Source organism: Caenorhabditis elegans, chromosome IV (assembly GCF_000002985.6).
Source record: "Caenorhabditis elegans chromosome IV".
Lineage (NCBI taxonomy): Eukaryota > Metazoa > Nematoda > Chromadorea > Rhabditida > Rhabditidae > Caenorhabditis > Caenorhabditis elegans.
The window spans coordinates 1,557,963-1,567,851 of record NC_003282.8 but is presented as its reverse complement, the minus strand read 5'-3'; the positions used below and the strand labels follow the sequence as shown (position 1 = coordinate 1,567,851).

Below are 9,889 nucleotides of genomic sequence, written 5' to 3'. Positions count from 1 at the left end.
AAATCCACCCTAAAATTCCCCAAAATCCTAGAAAAAATGTTCAAACCAATCAGCGCCGCTAGCCACGCCTCTTGCTCATCGCTGATTGGTCGCAATGCCTCACAAATTTAACTGATATTATTTGAAATAGTAAATTTATACATTCAATGCCAGAATAAGAATTGTAACGCTGAAACTGAGAAATTCGAAAGATTTCGTCGCAATTTTGGTGGTTGCCACTGTTTCGGGTGTAGTTGATAGAGTTGGAAAAGTGAAGCCTTCTGAAAAATTTAGAATTAATTTGAGCCAATTTATGACTAAATTGCCGGAATTGAAAATTTCCGGCAAATCGGCAAATTGCCGGAAATGAAATTTTCCGACATATCGGCAAATTGCCGGAATTGAAAATTTCCGGCAATTTGCTGGAAATGAAAATTTCCTGCAATTCGGCAAATTGTCGGAATTGAACATTTCCGGCAAATCGGCAAATTGTCGGAATTGAAGTTTCCGGCAAACCGGCAAATTCCCGAAATTCAACATTTCCGGCAAATCGACAAATTGCTGGAAATGAAAATTTCCGGCAAATCGACAAACTGCCGGAATTGAAAATATCCGGCAAATTGTCGGAATTGAAAATTTCCGGCAAATCGGCAATTTGTCTGAATCGAAATTTCCGAGAAATTGGCAAATTGCCGGATTTAAAATTCCCGGCAAATCGGCGGCAAATTGCCGGAATTGAAAATTTCCGGCAAATCGGCAAATTGCTGGAAATGAAAATTTCCGGCAAATCGACAAACTGCCGGAATTGAAAATATCCGGCAAATTGTCGGAATTGAAAATTTCCGGCAAATCGGCAATTTGTCTGAATCGAAATTTCCGAGAAATTGGCAAATTGCCGGATTTAAAATTCCCGGCAAATCGGCGGCAAATTGCCGGAATTGAAAATTTCCGGCAATTCGGCAAATTGTCGGAATTGAAGTTCCCGGCAAACCGGCAAATTCCCGAAATTCAACATTTCCGGCAAATCGATAAATTGCCGGAATTGGAAATTTTCGGCACAGTGCCGATTTGGCCGGAAAATTTTCGACAAATCGACAAACTGCCGGAATTGAAAATTTCCGGAAAATCGGCAATTTGTCTGAATCGAAATTTCCGAGAAATTGAAAAATTGCCGGAATTGAAGATTTCCATAGAAACTGGCAAACCGGCAATTTGCCGATTCGCCAAAATTGGCGAAAAAAATTTGTCCACCCTTGAGCTCATATTCTCCTGACAAAAACCCACCTATCTTGAAATATTGTACTGCAAATCGACCAGCTATCGAAACGTCTGAACTTATCTCGATAAAGCTGGACGAAACAGGCTCATTTGTGCCATCCCGCTCATTTCTCAGCTCGCTTTTGTTAGTGATTCTAAAAAAATAATCGATGAAAATGGTATTCATAGTATTGTGGGGTTATTCTGACTCTTCCTCCTATATTAAATATGGAAATTGCAAAACCTTTGCAAAATAAAATAAGGGCACGTTCTGTGACCAATCCTGTAAAAAAAAACCTCACACAAAATCAAAGCCATCCATTTTGAACACAACGGGATTGATGACATTATACAAAACAACGAGCCCCGTACTCGCCGCCGTCGATGAAGACGATGATATCATATTGATCTTCAAGTTTTCAGGAGCATAGGAGCACATCACCAATCCTGTCGTCGTCGCGTTAGTTGTTGCTGAGCCGTTTGGATCCTCTGCGAAAAATTTGGTGCGTTTGGATGAACTGTTTGGAACTATTTTGAATCACTAAAATTCCATTATGATTGGGCCCAGAATATCAAAAGTAGGACTTCCATGAAAGCGGTTTCAGGGCCTGAAGCCTGCCTCACGCCTCATTCCTGCACCATGGCGAGAAGTCAAAGGCTTGGTGTTTTCGCCGCGGCCGACACTTTTCGGGTTTCGTGCCGCAGGAGATGCGGCTCGCGAGGCAGGCAGAGGTCGGCGGGCGCGGCAGACGTTTTTGCGCCTGAGTCCGTTTTAGTAGGTCCTCTTACTTGTCTTTTTACACGTTCTAATTGCTGACTTATATTCAGCCAATGCTATATATTTTTCTTCTTTTTTTTACATTTTCTTTTTCGGTTCTCATTTTTCCGATTCGGTTTCCGTGCTAGTTATGAGGCTATCTTACCGAATTTCGGCTCCACTTGAACTTTCATCTTCCCACTGGATCGAATGTACCATACACGATTGAATATGTTCATGGGCTCAACATTGCCAAAATAATAATTAACTGTTCCAATTTGCAACGGATTCGAGAAGATTCGTTGTTGGCTGCTATCATCTGAATCGGGGTCCTTGTAGTTCTCAGTGGGCGTATTCCAGTAGATCGAGACGCTGGATGTCTGGAAGTTGCATAGTTTATTGCAAACTTGCATGGTATCTGATCTTCCACCTATGGTATCTGATCATCCACCTATGGTATGAGATCATCCACCTATGGTATAAAAGCTTCCACCTATGGTATAAGAGCTTCCACCTTTGGTATCTGATCTTCCACCTATGGTATCTGATCATCCACCTATGGCATGAGATCTTCCACCTATGGTAAAAGATGCGAGAAACTTGTGAGATCACTTACCGCAGAAGTTTCGAGTCCTGAAACTCGAGAAGACATTTCGGGCACGTAAAGCTGAGAGTTTTGCATTTTGAGGTCTTGATTCAAAAACACCAAAGTCAAGTCATCTCGGTCAGAGGATATGTTCCGCCGTTGATCTACTGAATAGACCAAGAAATTCGGGTCTGAAAGTGATTTTTTCCTACTGGAAGTACGCGGATGTATTTTTCTAATGGAAAATTTCACATTTTTCTATGACGGACTGGCGACAAACGACTTTTTTCGGCAAATTGGAAAATTGCCGGAATTGAAAATTTCCGGCAAACCGGCAAATTGCCTGAATTGAAATTTCCAGCAAATTGGCAAATTGCCAGAATTGAACATTTCCGGCAAATCGGCAAATTGCCTGAATTTGATTTTCCGGCAAATCGGCAAATTGCCAGAATTGAAATTTCCAGCAAATCGGCAAATTGCCAGAATTGAACATTTCCGGCAAACCGGCAAATTGCCTGAATTTGATTATCCGGCAAATCGGCAAATTGCCAGAATTGAACATTTCCGGCAAATTGCCTGAATTTGATTTTCCGGAAAATCGGTAAATTGCCAGAATTGAACATTTCCGGCAAATCGGTAAATTGCTGGAATTAAAATTTCCGGCAAACCGGCAAATTGCCTGAATCGAACATTTCCAGCACATCGGCAAACCGCCGAAATGCCGATCTGCCGAATTTGCCGAGCGTTAATCGCCGCCCACCCCTGATACCTGCCTTGAGCCTGCGTCAACGTGGTAAAGTACAAGAAGCCTGTCATATTTTGAGCATCCGAAATCGTATTCGTAGAGTTTAAGATTATAAGTCCGATAGCTTCCCATCCGATTCTAGAACCATCCTTGTTAATTCCCAAGTTCTTCAGATCCAAAGCTGATTTTGTCGTGTCTTTGTTGATAATTTGAATATTCTGAAGTAACGGAGCATCGTCAGAGGATGATAAGAACAGGTTGGCTCCAATCTATAACTATCATATTGTAGTTCGTAGTCTGTCTTATCTAGTACCTCAACGGCTAAAACCAGTGTACCTTTGTCAGTAACCTCGGAAAGTCGGATCAACCCGCTTGATAATTTGATGGATTGAAGAAATAATAAACTTAATAGCAATATGTTCATAGTTTTGAAAAAAATAAGTTTTTTTGCCAGAAAAAATCAAATAATTTTATTAGTGACTCATGTCGAATGATGATAAACACAAAAAGGAAACACCCATTCTTAAGCAAACAAAATATTATGTAACAAGGTAATCATCATGGATACAGTTATCGAGGCAGTTAGGCCCAGCTTAGTAGTTGTTTCAACATTTTGGGAAGTTGTTGATTGACTGGCAGTTATTGGCCGCGAGGTGGTTGGCGGATTTGTTGCTGGAGAGTTTGTCGAGGCCCCTGCTGTTGTTGTTGGAGGATTCGTTGCGGCTGAAGTAGCTGTAGAAGCAATTGATGGAGTAGAAGCAGTTGAGGAAAGTGCTGCCGAAGTAGTAGTCGGTGCACCGGTGTCCATATTGAAGTACTGAACGTAGTAGAGTCCCATCTCAATAGAACTCGGAATCAGCTGCATGCTCTGAGCAGGCCACTCCACCTCATGAAAATCGTCGTTCACTTGAGAGCCTGATGTTCTGAAATTAAGGATGATTGGAAGATTTTTCGATCGCACTGAACTAGAAGACGTTTAGGTTTCTCCGAAAATTCTGAAAATCCTTGCACTTCTGTAATTTGACATAGTGCCGATTTCGAGATCATGAGTCCCCATCGGAAACTTTGGCTCAGTGATCTTAGGTACTTCCGGCTCCCGGATAGTGTCTGATACTTCTTGTACATTTTTCAATATTTTGTGTGCTATCGAGGAACTGGCATATAACTTACGTGTATGAATCAGTGGCTCCAGATTGTCCAGAGAGTTGAACCGTCAGATTTACTGTCGCAAACATGTCGGTGTTCAGGATATATCCGCTGTACCCTAACCGATTTGTCCCTGCCGACAAGAAGTTAACAGAACTTGTGTTGCTGAACAGTTGACTGTTGGACATGCCGGTAACACTCACGGATGTCGAATTGATAGACATAGTGTCAACTGAAAATAAAGTAATTTAGGTAATAGGTGCGCGCCTAAGCAAGTTCAAACCTACCGTATGCCTCTGAAACATCCAATTTGAAGCCTCCGGTACTCCTGAACCACACGGACGTCGAAAATTGAATAGGATCGATTTTATCGAAGAAAGAGTTGTGGGGATTGCTGGCGAAAACATTCATCAGCGGATTCGCGAAAATGTTCCATCTCGTCGTGTTCACATTTGTCACGTCTGTGTAATAGTCACTTGGCATTGCCTGGTAGAAGTAGATGTTCGTTCCCCGTGGCTGCACGATATTCGATACACCGACTTGATTGAATGGAGCGTAGTTTGGTTTTCCGGTCCTATCTGGATTATAAACGGCAAGGAACATGATGGTGGTGTCTGAGTTTGTGCTTCTGTCGATAGTCTGTGATCCCCGAACTGTTCGAACCAAAAAGTTTGGGTCCTTAGCCATCGTTGGCGTCGAAACGAAAAGTTCTCCGTGGAGCGTATTTGTGACACTTTCAGAGTTTGTTGTAGAGATCGTTAGATCACTATTCACAGGCCATCCTTTCAAAAATGCATTTTCGTCAATGCTGTTTAGCAGCTTATCTAGCCTGAAAAAAAGGGAATTTATATAATTCTGCAAACCGCTAAATCGGTGCTCTGCAACTTACGTAGTACTCACACCACTGGTGGTCAAAGTGATCTTTGCCAGCTGTACTACTTTGTCGCGACTAGTCAAATATATTTTTGAGCCATCCTGAAAGAAAGTCCTAAAATGTTTGCTAAAAGTGCTCCTAGAACTAACCTCACACTCAATCTTCACCGGAACCGTGTTATTTGTGTAAAATCGTAAGCTATGCATACGGGCGTAAGAACCCAAAGTTGATGAAATACAGTAAAATATTAACATAAAACCTACAGCCGCCTTCATGATGATTCAAAGATTCAAATGATTACTTTGGGATGGCGAGGAGGGCGAGGCGTGTTTGGCCATAACTTTTTAGTGCTGATAACTTGATAGAATCACGTCAATTTTGGAGAAAGGCAGCAGAGAGTTCATGATCAATTGAATAATCTGGTTAGTTGTGAAACATTATGGCACAGTACCAATTGCCAAAAAATGTGAACAATATTTATTCATTATTGTGCAAAAGTACTAAAATTGTCATGCTCTTTAGGATGAGCTGATTTGGGTGTTGATTTCCGTTACTGGCAAAGGGGCAGTGATTATACAAAAATTGAATCTAGAAACATTAAAAGCCAAGAGACTCGGCCGAGCTCAACAGTTATTACACGCAGATTTTTAATTTTTAAAAATATATAATTTTTCCCTGAAAAATCATAAAGCCAAAAAAATTAATTTCTTCATTCCTGAATTATAAGATGTTTTATTTCTTGAAAATATAAGACACTATTGCAAACACTCATTCTCAAGCGAACAAAATATTATGTAACAATGTAATCATGGTAGAGACAGCAATCGAGGCTGTTAGGCCCAGCTTAGTGGTTGTTTCAACATATTGAGTGGTAGAAGCCGTTGATTGACCGGCAGTTACTGATTGCGAGGTTGTTGGAGAATTTGTTGGAGCTGCAGAAGACGATGTCAAGCCGACAATTTGCTCGTTCAGGTCAATCCGGAAGTATTGAATAAAATAGACACCTTGACTTGGTGTCACAGACAAGCTTGTCGCATTCGTATTCCACTCGAAGACGCGAGAAGTTATCGCTGGTGTCTGGGGCATTCTGAAAGTTGTTTTTTTTTCAGTTTTCGCAAAAATTAGGCTCTACCGCAATGTGTCGCACTCCAAATTGCTGCACAATGTAACATTGGCGTCCGCGAACAGCGCTGTACTCACAAGAAGTCCGACGATTCCATTATGGCCGGAATTAAACATGAAATCCACTTTCAAGCTCGGAGTAGAAACCTCTTGGCTCATCAAGAATCCGGTTGTCGTCGCGGCGGTGGTTTCGTAGTTGCTTGGATCTATCCACTGGTTCGAGACTTTGAATGCAATAGAACCGATTGCTCGAATGTAAAAGGCACGCAAGGAGTATTGCATCGGCTCGATGGTGTCGAAGAAACTGGAAGTTTCATGGAAAAGTACTTCTGTGAGTTCTTATGCATTTGTTCGACTTACTAAGTATTTCCACTCGGCCAACTTTTGATCGGATTCGTGAAAATCAACTTGCTCGCAGTTGCCTGGTACTCTGAGTTGTTGTATCCCGCCTCAGGGATTCCGTGGTAAATAAAAAGTTTAGTGGAGTCCGGTTGTGCAATATTACTAATACGGCAACTGTTCGGCTGGGAATTCAACAGAACCAGCGTAGTTTCCGAATTTGTTGGTCTGGAAATCACTTTGTTCGCTTCCTGAATCGAGTATACCAGGAAATTCGGGTCACGAGCCATTTGCCGTGTAGATATGAAAATAATACCGCCGAGATTGTTGGTGACGTCAGGAGTGTTGGACGTGGAAATTGTTAGGTCAGAATTAACTGACCAGCCGTTCAGAAAACCAGAAGAAACGAGTAGCTGGTCTAGGCTCACAGTTCTTCCATTAGATGTTACAGTGATCTTGCTCAGAGCGATGGGGCCGTCCGATGAGCAAAGGTAGAGCTTTGAGCCATTCTGAAAAAGAACATGTTCGAAAATACCGGAAACTTTAAGAATGCTATTCAGAAATCTTCGAATCTTTTCAACGTTCAACAACCATTTTTTTCTGTATTGTGTTTATTTTATTTGAATAGAATTATGATATAATGAATTAAGTAAATTCTTTGCGTTTTCAAACAAAAAAATTGGCCGAAATTGACATTGACTTTACCTCCACATTAGCGATTGCCATAGATCCCGGAAAATTGAAATCTCGAAGCTGGCGCAAACTCGACGAATCGCAGGAATTTAAGAGAAATACGAGTAAAATTAACCGCATTATTGTTTAACACCAATATTGCACTCTTTTCTATGAAAGAATGCTGAAATTGCTATCATTGTGACCACACCTTTGTTGATAAAGGGAGGTTAAATTGGAAACATTTGATTTATTCACATGTTTACACAAGAATTGAAATAATTGATATTAAGCTTATGATAAGAAGAATATGAAGCGAAATAGTGGCGGAGGCAATTGTTTTATGTAGAGAAATGTGTAGAAAAATCGATTCAGACTTGAAATGAATATTCAAACATACGGGTATCAACGTGATCTGAAATTGGGATTTTTATAATTATGTTGAACTTATATACTCTTTGAGCAATGACATTTGTACAATAACACATAAGAAGGCAAACAAAATAAACACATTCTTTCCATATTTGCAACTCCTCCAGGAAATCTATATTTTACAGCGTATTCTGCTGTTTTCAGAGTAGTTGAGATCTCTTTTATTGTCCAATAAATTCTTTATTGATGTTTTTTTTTAGAAATTAAGAAACCAAGTCCGGTGTCTTAGTTACTTTTTAATAGATGAATAGTTTCACATTTATAGTCAAATTAAATGACGTGATACAGGAAAGTAGACAACATGTATTCTTAAGCAAACAAAATTTTATGTAGCAAAGTAGTCATTATAGAGACAGTAATAGAAGCGGTTAGGCCCAGCTTAGTGGTTGTTTCCACATTTTGAGAAGCTGTTGATTGACTGGCAGTTGTTGGTCTCGAGGTTGTTGGTGGATTTGTTGGAGCTGGAGATGACGTGGAAGAAGTTGAAGAAGATACTGGTTGACTGCTAGTTTTTGGACTCGTGGCGGTTGGTGGATTTGTTGTGGAGTTTGTCGGAGCCCCAGTCGTCGTTGGTAGATTTGTTGGAGCTGGAGTAGATGTAGATGCAGTGGATGAAGGCGCAGCATAAGCCGTCGAAGTGGTTGTTGGCTCGTTCAGGTCTGCCCGAAAGTATTGGATATAGTAGACACCTTGGCTCGGTGTCACATACAGGTTTGTCGCATTTGAATACCATTCGAAGACGCGAGAAATTATCGCTGGATCCGGGTGCAATCTGAAATTTGTGACTTTTGTGAGGATGAACTGAGGAAGTTGACCATACCGCAATGTGTCCGGCTCCAAGTTGTTGCTAAATGTTGCATTTGCGTCGGCGAATAGAGCGGTGCTGACAAGAAGTCCGACGATTCCATTATGGCCGGAATTAAACATGAAATCCACGTTTGAGCTCGGCGTAGAAACCTCTCGGCTCATCAAGAATCCGGTCGTTGTCGGCGCAGTGGTTTTGTAGTAGCTGGGATCTTTCCACTCATGGGAGATCTGGAACGAAATAACTCGAATGTACAAGGCGCGTAAGGAGTATTGCATCGGCTCGATGGTGTTGAAGAAACTGAATTTTAGAAAAGTACTAGTTTTTCAGGTAAGTCTTGATGAACTCACTATGTATTCCCACTTGACCAACTTTTAATCGGATTCGCGAAAATCAAACTTTGTGCAGCTCTCTCACTCTGTGTGTCATTATAGTCATAGTCAGGAATTCCACGATAAAACTGAAGTTTAGTAGAGTCCGGCTGTATAAGATTTTCGATTCGGCTACTGTCGAGTTTCGAATTTAACAGAACCAGTGTAGTTTCAGAGTTTGTTGACCTAGAGATCACCTTCTCCGCGTCCTGAATCGAGTACACAAAGAAATTCGGGTCCCTTGCCATTTGTTGATTGGCTATGAAAATAAGACCGCTGAGATTGTTGGTGACGTCAGGATTGTTGGCAGTAGAAATTGAAATATCCGAATTGATAGGCCAACCGTTGAAGAAACCATTGTAAGTTGCGAGAAGTTTATCCAGGCTCACAGTTTTTCCATTGGAACTCACGGTGATATTGCTCAGCACAGATGCGTTGTCTGATGAGCAAAGTTAAAGATTTGAGCCATTCTGAAGAAGCAAATGTACGAAATTTGCTGAAGAACTACGTTTTTTTGAAAATCGATTCCAGATAGGTCTAGCATGGTCCAGCAACTTTTAAAAAAGCTTTCAATCACACTCATTTAGTTACCTGCACATCCTCGATAGCCATAGGCTCCGATAAATTGAAATCTCTGAGTTGGCGTAAACTTGATTCGTAGAAATAACACGCACGAAATGAATTGAAAAGAAAAATGAGTGAAATTAACCTCATTATTGTCAATAAACAAAGGAAGAATGCAATTCTTTCAAGTATAACATCAGAAAATTAATTAAAGTTCTTATCAGTGACCACACCTTTTTT

At 40.9% G+C, this 9,889-nt stretch overlaps 3 protein-coding genes and 1 pseudogene across 4 annotated transcripts; all 4 read right to left on the bottom strand.

Annotated features, from left to right (window-relative positions):
• Nucleotides 1–135: 135 nt before the first annotated feature.
• On the bottom strand, nucleotides 136–3,771 carry Y41D4B.15 (CUB_2 domain-containing protein; the record flags this gene model as incomplete). The annotated part of the gene is made up of 7 exons (NM_067700.4): nucleotides 3,638–3,771; nucleotides 3,353–3,593; nucleotides 2,610–2,770; nucleotides 2,160–2,373; nucleotides 1,539–1,725; nucleotides 1,264–1,391; nucleotides 136–260 (listed from the first exon to the last, which is right to left on the bottom strand). The coding sequence occupies exons 1-7, from the start codon at nucleotides 3,746–3,748 to the stop codon at nucleotides 136–138; spliced, it is 1,167 nt and encodes a 388-aa protein (NP_500101.3). The 5' UTR covers nucleotides 3,749–3,771.
• Nucleotides 3,772–3,775: 4 nt separating this feature from the next.
• Nucleotides 3,776–5,668, bottom strand: hpo-6 (CUB_2 domain-containing protein). The gene is made up of 5 exons (NM_067699.4): nucleotides 5,494–5,668; nucleotides 5,360–5,445; nucleotides 4,758–5,299; nucleotides 4,495–4,702; nucleotides 3,776–4,247 (listed from the first exon to the last, which is right to left on the bottom strand). Exons 1-5 carry the CDS (start codon nucleotides 5,617–5,619, stop codon nucleotides 3,848–3,850), a joined length of 1,362 nt encoding a protein of 453 aa, NP_500100.1. The 5' UTR covers nucleotides 5,620–5,668; the 3' UTR covers nucleotides 3,776–3,847.
• A 372-nt stretch (nucleotides 5,669–6,040) lies between these two features.
• On the bottom strand, nucleotides 6,041–7,748 carry Y41D4B.17 (CUB_2 domain-containing protein). Its single transcript, NM_067698.5, has 4 exons — nucleotides 7,511–7,748; nucleotides 6,827–7,314; nucleotides 6,477–6,770; nucleotides 6,041–6,431 (listed from the first exon to the last, which is right to left on the bottom strand). The coding sequence occupies exons 1-4, from the start codon at nucleotides 7,616–7,618 to the stop codon at nucleotides 6,119–6,121; spliced, it is 1,203 nt and encodes a 400-aa protein (NP_500099.1). The 5' UTR covers nucleotides 7,619–7,748; the 3' UTR covers nucleotides 6,041–6,118.
• A 470-nt stretch (nucleotides 7,749–8,218) lies between these two features.
• Y41D4B.18 lies at nucleotides 8,219–9,799 on the bottom strand (annotated as a pseudogene). The gene is made up of 4 exons: nucleotides 9,677–9,799; nucleotides 9,065–9,555; nucleotides 8,730–9,014; nucleotides 8,219–8,681 (listed from the first exon to the last, which is right to left on the bottom strand). Coding segments are annotated over exons 1-4 (1,362 nt in total).
• Between the last annotated feature and the right edge of the window lie 90 nt (nucleotides 9,800–9,889).